At 38.1% G+C, this 14,476-nt stretch overlaps 1 protein-coding gene across 4 annotated transcripts in view; it reads left to right on the top strand.

Annotated features, from left to right (window-relative positions):
• LOC126253079 (probable ATP-dependent RNA helicase DDX17) overlaps nucleotides 1–10,150 on the top strand; it is a 76,018-nt gene extending 65,868 nt beyond the window's left edge. The window contains exons 11-13 of one of the 4 annotated variants that reach the window (XM_049954174.1): nucleotides 1,741–1,977; nucleotides 8,673–8,906; nucleotides 9,434–10,150. In XM_049954174.1, coding sequence (XP_049810131.1) covers nucleotides 1,741–1,977; nucleotides 8,673–8,906; nucleotides 9,434–9,486 — 524 coding nt within the window. In that variant the 3' untranslated portion in view covers nucleotides 9,487–10,150. Of the gene's footprint in view, nucleotides 1–1,140; nucleotides 1,420–1,740; nucleotides 1,978–8,672; nucleotides 9,212–9,433 lie in introns of those variants that run through there. The other 3 variants (XM_049954175.1, XM_049954173.1, XR_007545893.1) reach the window with 3 other exon arrangements.
• Nucleotides 10,151–14,476: the final 4,326 nt, after the last annotated feature.

The raw sequence follows: 14,476 nt of genomic DNA, 5'->3' as shown, positions 1-14,476 counted from the left end.
CCCTCTCTCTCCCCTCCTCCCTCTCTCTCCCCTCCTCCCTCTCTCTCCCCTCCTCCCTCTCTCTCCCCTCCTCCCTCTCTCTCCCCTCCTCCCTCTCTCTCCCCTCCTCCCTCTCTCTCCCCTCCTCCCTCTCTCTCCCCTCCTCCCTCTCTCTCCCCTCCTCCCTCTCTCTCCCCTCCTCCCTCTCTCTCCCCTCCTCCCTCTCTCTCCCCTCCTCCCTCTCTCTCCCCTCCTCCCTCTCTCTCCCCTCTCTCCCCTCTCCCCTCTCCCCTCCTCCCTCTCTCTCCCCCGCATCCCTCGGTTTGTGCAATTTCAGTATGTTCAGTTTCAAATAGTAGGGCAACATTAGGATAGTAGTTTAAGGGGATTGACGGATGTGTACAGGTCACTACTAGCATAGAAAATGTCTTAGGTGTTTTTAAAACTACTATTTTCACTTATGACTTTTCCAGCCGTAAATAATGTGGGTTACAGTACTTAAGGAACATACATGAATTCTTTAGTTAAGGGTTACAAAATTAAATGCTGTAAAAAGCAAAGTGGTTCAGGGAAGGGAATGGTTAAGTGTTTAAAAAGAAGCCTTCTGTTTTTGGATGCTACATGTTAGTGTGGGATACCGAGTGTGTAAAGAAACAATTTACTATGTCAAAGTCAAATATTGCACAAATTTTAATTTTGTTGTGGGGGTAAGTTGTACCTTGTGGTTAGTATATTTAAAACATGCCACTGGGTTCATTGAAAAAGTATGATATATAGGTTATGGGGCCATGAATATTCTTTTTATTTCTATTAATATGATTGGTTTCCAGAAATCTGAAAACTGATTGAGATATCAGTTTTACTTACAGTAAGTGGCAAGTACATGCAGTCTGTGGGAACCTATACTTTGCTGCAGCCAGTTTGTGGACGCAACTCGTGCAGAAGCAATTTTGTAGCTGTTGGTGCCAGCCAGTAACAACATTGGAGCTACACGGCCCTCCAAAATAGTATTAGTAAATATTTTTAAAAATGCCATTTGATAAATTACTGGGATAGCAGTGGCCTGCTGTCTTGAGTTCTCTTCAGTCAGTGAAAGGAAAGTGACGATCTGTGGGAGACTTCTGTTATTAACAAGTTCGATTATTTTCTTTTTTCTTGCAGAGGCACAAGCAAGATAATGCAAAGGTGGTTTGCATTGTCGTTCAGGCTGTGCCTCTCTGGCTTCTCTGCGGGCCACTCGGTAGGCCTGCGGGCCACTCGGTAGGCCCCTGAGAGAAAGCCGAGTAACAGAAGGGGGTTGCACGCCCCCCCGTTCGCCGTCGCAGGTGCATGCTCCCAACCGAGTTGCTTAAGATGGCCCAGTTGTAGGGCAGCAGTAAGCAACTTGTGCGGAGTGTGCACCTGACTGCACTACTAGGCCTGTTAGTGGTTCGCACACAGGTAATAACTAAACTACACCTGCTCAGGCGTTTCCTTAATCATTGTGGTTTTTTATTGCAGGCTAATGTCATGACTTGCTAATTGTTTAATGTGGTATCAGTAATCATTTTAATGTTATACTAATAGTGTTCAGTGATAAAATATTTTTTCATTTAATCTCAGAAGATCCTGTAAATTGGAAATAAACGTGTAGATACATTAAAATTAATACTTCTATTACTGTACTGCTGTTCGATTTGAAAGTGTTTTTAATTAGTTATTAATGTTGTAACATCGCTTGTCTGTTTTGTGCTTGCTCACATAGTTTCGCTGCTTTTTCAGATGTGGAGGATGTAAAGTTTGTCATTAACTTTGACTACCCCTCAAGTTCGGAAGATTATGTTCATCGTATTGGAAGGACAGGACGATCTCAAAGAACAGGCACAGCATATACCTTTTTTACACCAAGCAATGCAAGACAAGCAGCAGATTTGGTTGCAGTATTAAGAGAAGCCAATCAGGTCATCAATCCTAAGTTGTATGAAATGGCTGAAATGGCAAAAGGAATGGGAGGAAGAGGTGATCAAATTTTTATTTATGTAGTACTTTGCCTGAATGGTGAGCATTAAAATAGCAGTGAATAGTGATTGACATTCTGCAAGTGTACTGTTCTTGGAAACAGTTGGGCAACTGGCACCTTCTATGTATTAAGGCTGGATGCATTAACTGAAAATAGTGTGAATAGAAAATTTTAGCCAGAGCTTAATGAATAGCTGTTATACTTCTTGATTTCACAATTTATACAAGACTGGATCACCATCTATTTAATCTGTTTTACTTCTTGTAATTCCTATAGTGCAAAAACTCTAATCACCAGAAAAGAAAAAAATTTTTGACAGTCATCAATCATTTGTCATACCCGACTATACACAAGATATCCACAATGAGCAAATATAGCCTCACTAAGCAAATATAGCCTCACTGATGAGCTACTGGTGGAAGTAAATCTGTGATAGGGTTAGTTGTGAGTCTTTTTCCGATAGCTCTGTTGGTGGAGAAGGTGTCAATGAAAACAGAGAATCACTGGTTAAGAGTTCTGGTCTGCCACACAATTTTATCTGCCAGGAAGTTTCTTGATGTTCCCTATCGTATATGCTCTATGCAACAAATATTCAAAACAAATTTATTTGGAATGGGTGTGCATGTACGTTCCAAGAAAAAGATGCCAGCTATTCATTCTTTTTTGTAACTAGCTACTAGCTTATGATGTACGCTATTCATTTTACATTTCTGCTATGGATTATTACTTCAAATTTATATTGACACACATTAAGACTTCAGAGTGCACAGAGTCAGTTTTCAGCATTAATTTAATACAGATTTAGTTTGGTGGGTGGTGGTGGTGGTGGTGGTGGTGGTGTGGTGTGGTGGTGGTGGTGGAGAGATTCACAGTAGTAAGACAAGAGAACCATACATCCTGCGACCAGTAGTGTCATTCCACTGTCCTCAACTGTTCTGTGTGTAATTTAGTATTTTTTGAATGATGATTTTTAACTTTAGGTGCATCTATATAATGTACTATAATCTTCTGGTGACAGTCATTATAGGTGACTGAAAAGAGCAGTGTCAAGGGTTTGCAAAGAAGATTGCGATGTAATGTTCTACGCCCATAATTCATAAAAGAAGTTACAAGCAAAGAACAACTCCCCACATGATGCCCACATATTTTAAAGGCAAAAATACCCAAGTGTAGGATATTTAGATCTGTCCTTCAAAGAAACTGTAAATTTTAGTGGTAGTCGATATGAATTTGAAAGTAATCTGGCTTTGTGAACCTTAAACTTAGCAGTATGAAGAAACCACATACCTTGATAAGATTGATTCAATAGATAACATGTGAATGTGTAAAGCGCAACAGTATGAAAAACAACAGCATTGTTTCTACATGAACTATGTTAAGGTCACTGCCTTCAACAACACAAACATTATTGTTTTTCTTTTTATTTTGGCTTACAGGTTTATTACACACTACTTTTATTCCTTAATACCTAGGTATTGGTAATTTTTGTTCAGCTAAACCATATTAAAATTTTACCTCATTGCTGTAGCTTTCGTTGTACACAAATTTGTTAGTGTTTGCAATCAAAAATCATTACAGAATGTGTTCCTTTGTAGCTTTCCATGATAATTCTGTTGTGCTCTCTCTGCATTGTAACCACTGTAGATACCTGTGGTTCAGTACAGTTAAAATACTGGCCTCAATAGGTTTAGTTAATGTACAAATTCCTTGCATCAGTAAAACTTCGTAAGAACCAGAGAATAAAGAAATTAATTATACATGTGATTCTTATTACATGTTGCCATTTTAAATATCTAGAGTTGAAAAGCTTAGTAGCTGAATTAAGGTCATTTGAAAATGGAGTTCTTATGTTAAGACAGTTAGTTTGCTTTTTACCATCACTTCCCAATGGGAGTTAATTTCAGTAGCTCATGCTAATCTGCATGGTCAGTTTCTGTTGAGTGTAGACTGTAAGGGGGTGTTGGATGGTAACAAGAATGGGCAGGCTTTAAATGTTAATGAGACTTCATATGATGACCTGAGGATATAGGTGATATACTGCTTATTGTAACGCAGTAAAACCCATTTGTAATTAATCTAGGTACGCAAATATTTTTTTCATTAATTGGGGTTTTGTCAGAGTACGTGGAAAGAGAAACCCAGAATTGTAGTTCAAACGTGTGGTAAAAGTGCTATTTAATTACGAAATCACCAATATCCTGTGCTGCTACAAATTTAAATGCAGTGAATATACATTTATTACACTCTTCACTGAACAAAAAGATCAAGAAGTTTTGTTCTTACAGCATATTCTACTGAAAGAAGAAGTCGCTCAAGCTGCCTGACATAATTTAAAATTGATCTGTCTATATTAAAATAGGAAAGTAAACTGTTAACAGTATCAATTCCTTGCACAACAGCAGTGAAACTTGACACAATGCCCTCCTCTTCATCTGTTATGATACTCCATTCTCCTTCTGGAACGTCTCCTTCAATAGCAACCAATTTACCAGAGCCAGTATTTGTATAACAGTCTGTTTTACAAAATCCCGGGCAGAAACAGAGGCATAACCTGTACAATGCTGAGTCTCATCACTTCTTTCCTCGCATGGAATGAAATTGACTTTTACACAAATTTTACTCTGTACCTGGCTTTCAACAGAGTGTATTATTTCCTGGTCCAGAGGCTGCAGATTACTTTTGCAGTTGTACATTTCTCAGAAATATGCTTCATTAGAATGTATGGGGCATGGTTCAATAATTAGACCAATTTTTTCCTGCTGCACCACTCTTGGCATCTAACTGCTTGAAAAAGTTGCAAAGATTTGACATTTTCTGGGTTTGCTATTGTGCTCTTGAGTACAAAATAGCATTTTTATGCTTGAGAAACACATGGGAATTGATAGCGGAGATAGCTTTTCATTTCCATCACCCTTTACATACATCAGTATCATCATTATTTCTTTACTTTTTTTTACCTCTTTGGTGCCTCCCCCCCCTCCTCCATGATGAAACATGATTTTTGCAGGAGTTAAATTATAAAAGAGAAGAGTTTCAACAGAATTGAAATGTATGTGGGCTGATAGCTCTATATAAATTGTGGCAATGTAATGTTCTTCCATTAAGTTACACTTTTCTGAGATCAGAGCCTAGCTGTCTAACCTACATTTTTAAACTACAGATTATAATTTTTTTTAACTATTCCAGCAGCTGTTCAATGCACTTAAAGTGTCAATGTCGATATTCATAGTGATTTCATTAACTTTTTTGCGCATTATGTTTTCCCTTACAGGAATGCTTCTGCTTCTCAGTCCTTGAAACTACAATTAGTTTTCCTCGTTGTTGAATGTAGACATATGAACATTCCTCTATTTTGGATCCATAGGAATCATTAGCCGTACATCTAGACAGAGCTGTATTTGTTCGCCATGTAGGAAAAATTTAAGCTAAGACTGACATCGACGTCTCGAATTATTATCAGGTTTTGCTGAACTGTAAGCTTCAAACTTTTGCATGCCATAACTCCACAAAAGTTAAACTGATAACTTTGATACTTCAATCAACAAACGGCTACACTTCCGAGCTTCATAGACTTGGTGACTGTGGTGTCACAGCACATGACCTAAGTCTCATGGAATTGATTTCCATTTCATGCATGTGCTGATAAAGCTACAAAGCAAGTATAGTTGGACAACACTCTGTCCTATTACTATTTACTGTGTCCACATACACATGCACACACACAACTGTTCAATGGGAAGAAATCAAAAAGTTGCTCGAACGTGTTAGGAGGTATGATAAAACTGCCTTTCAATTTGCAAGATGTTCCATGTCTATCCTTTAAAAGCAGAATTTGCTTAAAGTGGGGTTTGGTAAAAGCATGAAGAAAAAACTTTGTTATTGTATCACCGGGACCAACGGAAATATTAATTAAAAGCGGAATTTCCATAAAACCAGTTCATCAATTTGGGGTTTTACTATGTGTGCTTATGGTAATAAGACATTTAGGTGAGTTAATAAATTATGTCTTAATAAGTTTACATATCTAACCTTAAATTTTGTGTTGCTAGTGTGTATGTTCACACAGTAGTTGACAGTTCCAGCACTCTAACAACAGCATTCATAAAGTCACAAGCAAATTGTAATTATAGAGACTGTTTAGATACAGTGGACTTGATTGTGGTACAGAAGTGTGCCATGTCATAGTGTTTAATGCAAATGTGGTACACTGCGTGACAGTTTTGTTTTTTAATTTTAGGTGTTAGTGCCCTATTAGGCTGACTACAGGTAATGCTGTTGTGTATAGAGAAGTCATTGCTAGAAATTTGTAGTGAAATGCAAGATTATCATTTCTTGCTGCAGGAATTAGCTATTTACTCTCAGCATAAACAGATCAATTCACTTTGCATAAGTAGGCAGAAAGACCTATTGTTGAGCAGTTGCTGAACAGTCACTGGAGCTAGTGACACCCATTAAACATCTAGAATTGGTCAGGAACAGCCCCCATAAAATTGCAGTAAAGGTTGATGCAAGACTCATTGGGAAAAAACCCTATATTCAACTAACACTTGAAGTACTGTTGAGACTGGGATAATAGAGGAAATAGAGGATAATCAATAGAGGAAATAGAGAAGATGCAAAGAAAACAGTTGTTTCCTGAAGAGTTTGTTTAGTGAGCACCTGTTACTGAACTGCTCATCCAACTCCATTGACAGATGCTACAAAAGTTGGTGTTCTGCATTATGGTGTGGTTTACTACTAAAATTCCAAGAGTGTATGTTCCAAGTGGATAGTATCAGTGTATTGCTTCCTCCTACATATAATCCACAGAAGGGCCTTAAAGGTAAAATTAGAGCAGTTGGAATTGTGCAATTTTTCCCATACACCACTGTCGAATTGAACAAGGCGGGGGCAGAATGACAGTGGTACACAATGTACCTGTCACCAAACACGCTAAGATGGATTTTCAATATGTATGTAGGTGTAGAATATAAAAGTGCTGGTGGTAAGACCATCCTCCTTTCTGCCCAGCCCCTTCCTTCCCTTCTTTTGGGGTTTTTATCCAATCCAATATTGATTGAAATGCCAATAAATAGTTGTATATTCTGTGAACAATATACTGGAGAGTCTCTCACTTACTGATAGTTGATTATGGTTCAGTGAGCTATCAAAACATGCTGAAAACAGCTGTCAACATTTCAAAGTTCTAGGTATAACAGTTGCAGGGAAGAAAAAGTACATTAAGTTACCAAATGTAACATGGGTGAGCTAAGTCATTCTGGTGCCCTGTAATATGTACTGTAGTAAGAGTTCCATATTACAGCAAACCAGTTGCAACAAGATCTTACTTTAAACAACGCTGACTGGCCGTCTTCAATATAAAATCCAAACTGTTTTAAGTGAGGCTTTGAGACAGTAATTGTACAAGAATAGGACTTGTTAATACAGCCAACTGGTAACAACAAGATACTTCTTCAACCTGTTTTTGACATGCAGAGGAAATCAAAACAGTTGTTCGAAATTTCTGCTGATGTCAGACATAGTTTGTGTCGAAACTAGTTTAAAGCAAATTTTGTTGCAACTGGTTGGTATTAACTGTCATATTCTTGTGAGGTTGCTGTCTGAATGCCATGTGTAAAATCATAAGATTTTTACCAACCCATGTACAGTAATAGTTGTTCTTGCAGCTAACACTACATTGCAGGAAGTTCATGTTATGTGCCTATCATAGGTAACCTCTAAACTCTTAAAATAAGGTCCACAGCATGGATTTTGACAGCGATGCCCTCATGTTACTGAGCTGAATATTATTTTGTGTAGGGTTACATAACAGTGTAGTGCTTTTCTTTCTTGTCACAAGTGTGATTCCTTTGAAACAGCTAAGGAAAGATGCAACAATACACTTAACAATGAGAGGATGTGGTGAAATCTGATCGGGCATACATAATATTAATTTCCAAAGGTAGTAATAACTGTTTTATTGGAACAAAAAAAATTGCAACCAGGTATTTCTATAAGTGTGCAATTGCTTAACTTCTGTTTGTGGTTTTGTGTGCCCTATAAATCTGTGATGACATTGTTCCAAATAAAACTTTGGTGTTAGACTGGATTGCTGTTGGGGGGGGGGGGGGGGGGGTTGTCAATTCAACATAAACACTGAGCTATGCTGTTGGTGAGAGAAAATTGGTAACTTTAATCAGTACCATTGGTCATGGACAAGTTTTATGTTGTAATTGATTACATTCTCATTGTTCTGTTATCAATAATCCATCAAAACTTGCCTATTAGTCGTTATATTGAATGTGCAGTCATTTACCTGTGAATTGGGAATATCTGGTGAATGAAAACTAGTAAGATGCCTTGTGTTGTGGTTCAGCATCTCGAAAAGGCTTGTCACATTGACAGTTGAATTGATCTTAAATTGTAATATAAACAGCTAATTCTCTCCATTGCTTATGTGGATCTGTAAATTTTATATTTCAGTACTAATCCCTACAACAAATTTATTTAATTCTTGCATTTCCGTGTGTTACCTTTGCTCCAGCAGCACTGAAAGAACTTTGAGTGACGTGTCAAAGTTATTTTGATGGCTAAACAAAAATATTCTGTCATTTCCTTTGATTTATTATTTTCTGAAAGCCCGTAATGTGTTAACTAGATAAATCTTAGACAGTTTTTTGTGTAATAAAAATGAATATTTTATTTTCTTTATCAGGCCGGAACAGATGGCGTGGTAGAGGTGGCCGTGGCCTAGGTGGCGGCCGTAGTCGGACGAGATCACGAAGCCGCAGCCGGTCCCGCACGCGTAGTCGGAGCAGAGACAGGGACAGAGACAGAGATAGGGACAGGGACAGAGACAGACGAAGCAGAAGCCGCAGCAGAGACAGGAGGAGGGACAGGACCCGTTCCAGAAGTCGCAGCCCTCGTGACAGGCGGGATGACCGATCAGGCAAGTTGCGGGAGTCTTCACCTGATCGTGCATGGCGACAAGAGCAACACCCACAGCAGAATCAGGAGCAGCCTCAGCAGGTTCACCTGGGGAGCAATGGTGGGCTGCCTCCTCCAGCTGCATTGCAACAACCTCCCTCTTCACCAACATCCCAGACCACAACTGATTCTCAGAAATTGCCACAGACTGATACCAATCAGTCTGCTCCATCACTTTCTTCTGTTACCTCTAACACAACACAACAGATGATGTCACCGTTGGCCAATGGCTATGGGTACAGTCACCATTAGGCTGCAGCATGCAAGGTTTGTGTCTTCTTGTCACCAGGTTCTCAGATAGTGCATTTGAGAAACTTCATACAGTTGACTTAATTTGTTCCTAATTAATGATAATTTGAAATGTTGATTACTTTATAAATGGGGATTCAGACTTTTCCATATGTTCACATAATTTGGCTTGGTTTTGATGCACTAAAATTAATGTTAATTCTAGATATTTTTCCTGGTGCTATTGCTTATTTGTTTTAGATGATTATGTGATCGGGGATAACTACTGGAGTTCGGCAACGGGGGAGAGATGAAGCGAGATAATGACAACACACTCCATACAACGTCATTTTTGTACCTGTCCAAATTAATTTGTTTTTGGATGCTTCAGTATTATCAGCATGAAATTCTTGATCTGACATGGAGTTTCACTTCTAATATGCAAATAAAGTCCTAACCTTTCCTGATTTGAAGCTGTTGGAGGTAGCTCACATGCTGTTGTGTTGCTTTGTTACAGACTGTGTACAGTATTTAATTTGGAAATAAAGACTTAAACCTGCAGATTTAGTTCGTGTATTCACCCATTTCTGCAATATGCAATTCTGTTTTAGCGTGATGTAACAACGCCTAACAGTATTCTGCCTCCATCGTTCAGCATTGCGTTGCCAGTCGTGATGAGGAATGGATGAAGAGCTGGGAGGGTGGGATTTAGTGCACTTATCTTTACAGTATTGATGTGGTGTTAGTGATGCTGAATGTGGCTCTGTGATCTTTCTTTGTTTGACTGATTTTTAATAATTAGATGGTATTGTGTACAGAGATCTTGCATTTACATCTTTCGTAGCGCTTTTTTATTGAAGTTTTTATTTCAGTCATTTTGAAGTATAATAATTTATATTCTAAATGTATTGTATAAATGTACAGAGCTGTCTGTATTTTATATGTAAATCAATAAAATGTGTTCATTCCAACCTATAACTGGTCTGTAATAATTGGTAAAAGCTTCTGAGGAAGACAGATTGGAATACATCCAGCAAATAATTCAGGGTGTAGGGTAAATGTACTACTTTCGAGATGAAAAGGTTGGCACAGTAGAGGAATTTGTGGTGAGCTGCTTCAAACTAGCCAGAAGATTGATGATTCAATAATAATAATAATAATAATAGAGAAAAGAAAGAATAAGAATAGTAGTAGTAGTAGAAGATCTTTGTGAAGTAGCTACAATATGTGGTGGTGCAACTACACAGGGGAATTTGGCTTTCCTGTACAAGTGTTCCTTGTTTAGTGCTAGGCAACAAACTCTGAGAACAGTGCCAAAGGGTACTTTTTAAGATTTTTTTATTTTCAACCAGATAGATTTTTCTTAGATCACAGTGGCATCCATCAAAAATAAATTGCAAAAATATTCTTTGTGTTGCAGTGTTTGTTTAGGCAGAGAGGAGAGGCACATTTCTAATATAGCCAAATGTAACAATGGCGGTTGTTAAATCATTACAGATTGCGTTTCCACTAAAATGTTGACTTCAAATCCGGATTTAGGTTTTCTGAGGTTTCCCTAAATTACTCAAGGGAAATCCCAGGATAGTCCCTTTGAAAAGAGTATGACTGATTTCCTTCCGCATCATGCTGTAATCGGAACTCTGTCTAATTACCTTTTTCGGTGAGACGATAAATTCTAATCTTTCGTTCCTAAAATGCTGGCTGATACTAGTAAATATATTTAAGGAATTGGAATGAATGATTAGAAGATTGAATCAGCAAATTGTAGCAATCTTCCAAGTGAAATAAGACTTTATAGTGAACGTCATCTTAGAAGTCTTGATTTCTGGAAGTCAGATGAACAGGAGGGGGGGGGGGAGGAGGAGCAGCAGCTTGAGTGTTGCTGCTGAATGATCTCACAGAGTAATTTAAAGAAATGTATGGAAATTAGTAAATATCCTCAATTTTTTCAAAAACCATCGGCGGCATATGCAACTTCAGTTATTTCCACTAGCATTAATCAAAGTGTAATCTATTAGCTTTGTGAAATGTATATGTAGAGGATCTGTATCATCATTTGGCAAGTACAAGATAGTGTCAATACTTAACTGAAGTAAAGCATTATTAAAAACTGTTTGTGGGTGCACATCACACACAAGTGTGTGTGTCTTGTAAGTCTCCTCCCATGTTATGAGTGGGGTTGATGGTGCAAGCGGTCCTTCAATTGTTCAGAGTGTAATTGTAAAATCTTAAGTATGCTGAAGACTACACCTGCGTTGAATCAGATAATAGTAATATTATCGGCTAATGTCGGACAGTTACCAGTTCTCACAACATTCACTCATTTTACATCAATAGATTGTTTATCTTATTTATTTTTAGCTTTGTTTTTGTGATCAATTTCAAAGATTGCATCAACCTTGATATTTTTCTTAAACGTGTTCACTCGCAGGAGGCCAATCATCCAAACACGGGGAAAAAACCTATCCTGTGTGTCAATAAGAACGTAGTTATTCAATAAAAATTGTTTCAGCTCTGTAAGTAAACTCTGTTGTAAGGCACTTTGAAACTAAAACACAAACAAAATTGCTGTTAATGCCACCTTCTGAGTATTGTTATATGTGCATATATAGTTTCTCAATCAAATAAATGTATTAGTGGTGCTCGGATGACAATTCCTGTTCCTTCAGTTCCCGGTGTAGTGGTTATTAAAAAAGAAAGAGAGAAGAAAAAAGGTTGAAAATGCAGGAAGAAAAGAGTGAATCAAAAGGGGGTTTTAAAATTGTTAATGACCGTAAAAAAGGGAAATAATGAAATGCAAATCGGACTTCTTATTACGTAAAAGTTATCGGACTTCGTGATTCGGAAAGGCTATTGCTGGGGTGGTCCTTGTGGTGTTTCTGAGCAAAAGTCAAACCAATTTCCACTACAAAAATTATTTGCAAAAAGACAGAGAATAACAAATGTAACTAACAGGGGGAAATGGCGTGGATAAATAGTTCATCCTTTACCAGGTTAACATGTCTTCTTTCGTGCGGCGCCCAGGTCCTCAGAAATCTCCTACTTCATTTCTGCGTGAAAAGTCTGCTCCGAAATCTTGCAATAAGTTTCATCGTCCAGGAATTTCTAATGTATACAAAACCGTCTTGATATTAAACGCAATTTATTTTACGTTGCTTCCCTCCTCCAAATGTCATAACAACTTCCACAATATGTCTACACATTAATAAGTTTTTTTCGTATTCATCAGATCACGTCTGCATTAAGCTTCCGCTCTCGAGAGACAATAGACGGATAGAAAAAAAAGTTACAATTTTAGTATTTTCTCTGCTGTCGAGCGCTCATACCGCTGCGACGGTATAATTTATATCTGGGGACAAGTGTAGTGCGGCGAAATTCAAAGTCCCGCTACATCGCCCCCTCGACTGTCACGCTCAAACATGTAGCGTGGCAGGCTAGCAAACAATATAATACATATACCTAAATGTCAATATATACATATTTTCATAGGAAAGGCCACGTGCATTCATAGGGGATAATCTTTGTCAATACTTACTCTCTAAACCTATATACTAAATACAATTATTACAGTTTTGATCCCTTTTACAAAATTAATATACATATATTTACATAGAGTTTGAGCAAGCTGCTTGCCAGCGCATTTCATGTTGTGTGCTTCCAGCGTTGGTTTCCCAATTAGGGATGCCACGGATTTCACGGACAATCCGCGATTTTAGGGTAAATGAAAACGTCCGGGCCGAAAAGGCAAATGTCCGCGATATTTTCTGGATTTGAAGTCAACTTCCGGTAATTTCAAAAATTGCTGTCAAAGAAGCATCAATGTTATCTCTTTGCCTTCACATTATATAAAATCCAAACAGAACAGAACAGCTTTCGAGATATGGAAACAATGGGCAGTCAGGCTCTATTCAAGGTTCTAAGAAATAAGATTGGTATAAGAAAAGCTCAAATGATGACAATAGAACTTCGTGTACTGAATAATGTAATGCATATTCTTATTTTTTGTAATAAATGCTTTCTTAATGAAGCAGTCCTTCCTAAACTCTGGATCATTAATTAAATGCACATTTCCCTTAGCTTATGGGCATGAGGACTCCATATTCCTCTTATCTCTTTCGATCGGGTACGGTGACCGTAAGGTTTGTCCTGGTTTTGGATTCCGAGATTATGGCAACCCTATTCCCAATGCATCTCTGGCAGCACGTAGTCTTTGCGCATGCGCAATAGCATCACTGAATTTCGCGTGCGGCAGTTTCAAAATTGCTGTGTTATGACAGTATTCACTTTCACATAGTGTTCATTACAAGTTGTTATTCCAGCATAAATGGCGTGTTAAGTCTGGAGACATCATAAGACTGAGCGTGTGCGTGATCTGAAGAAATGTCCATGTCTTCTGTTACGACACAACACTCCAGGTCCTTGTGCGTTTTCATGACTATTGTTCCCGGGGCATACCGTATTTACTCGAATCTAAGCCGCACTTTTTTTCCGGTTTTTGTAATCCAAAAAACCTCCTGCGGCTTAGAATCGAGTGCAAAGTAAGCGGAAGTACTTAAAAATATTGGTAGGTGCCGCCACAACTAACTTCTGATGTCAAATATATGTAACGCTATACAGGCATGCTTTGCAGGCACAAAGATAAATACTGGCGCCAAAACGATTACGTCAGTAAATAAATTTAAAAAAAAAGGTGGAAGACGAGCTTTTTTCTCCGCCCCGAGTATCGACCACTGCATTTTCATACATTATCCAACGAAGTAAATACAAATTCCGTATTAATCATCTTTGAATGTAGCAGCCGTTCAATGTACTACGAAAATCCGACTGGCAAGACTGTTAGGAATGGTTGTCAATATGGCCAACTCTACTTGTCAGTATGGCCTACTCTACATTCTGAATTTTTTCCTACCTGTGGGAAGAGATGGTTGCTTATAGGAACTTTTATGAATTGTGAATCACTTGCAGTATTCTCTTCACCATAAGAATAATACGAATGTAAACATTTTTCCATGTATTCCTTCGTGTTTTGTGCTGTCTCATTTAAATCCTGTGCGCCTAATAAACTACGAAACTAGAGTGAGGCAACAGCGAACGTGGAAGAATATATCATGTCATTTTTATATTCGTATTATTCTTATGCTAAATAGTGATAGTCAGAAATGAAGCACGGTAACGACTAGATTTTTAAATCTAAGATGACGCTAATTTCTGTGCAGAATGTAATGTACTAAAGCGGTGTCTGCAAAGATTTTCAAACGGAGAAAAATTTTCGCTAAACTTTCGTTCAGAACATCTTATCATACG

Source organism: Schistocerca nitens, chromosome 4, assembly GCF_023898315.1.
Source record: "Schistocerca nitens isolate TAMUIC-IGC-003100 chromosome 4, iqSchNite1.1, whole genome shotgun sequence".
NCBI classification, from domain to species: Eukaryota; Metazoa; Arthropoda; class Insecta; order Orthoptera; family Acrididae; genus Schistocerca; species Schistocerca nitens.
The sequence above is the reverse complement of the archived record's forward strand: the minus strand, read 5'-3'. Positions and strand labels throughout refer to the sequence as shown.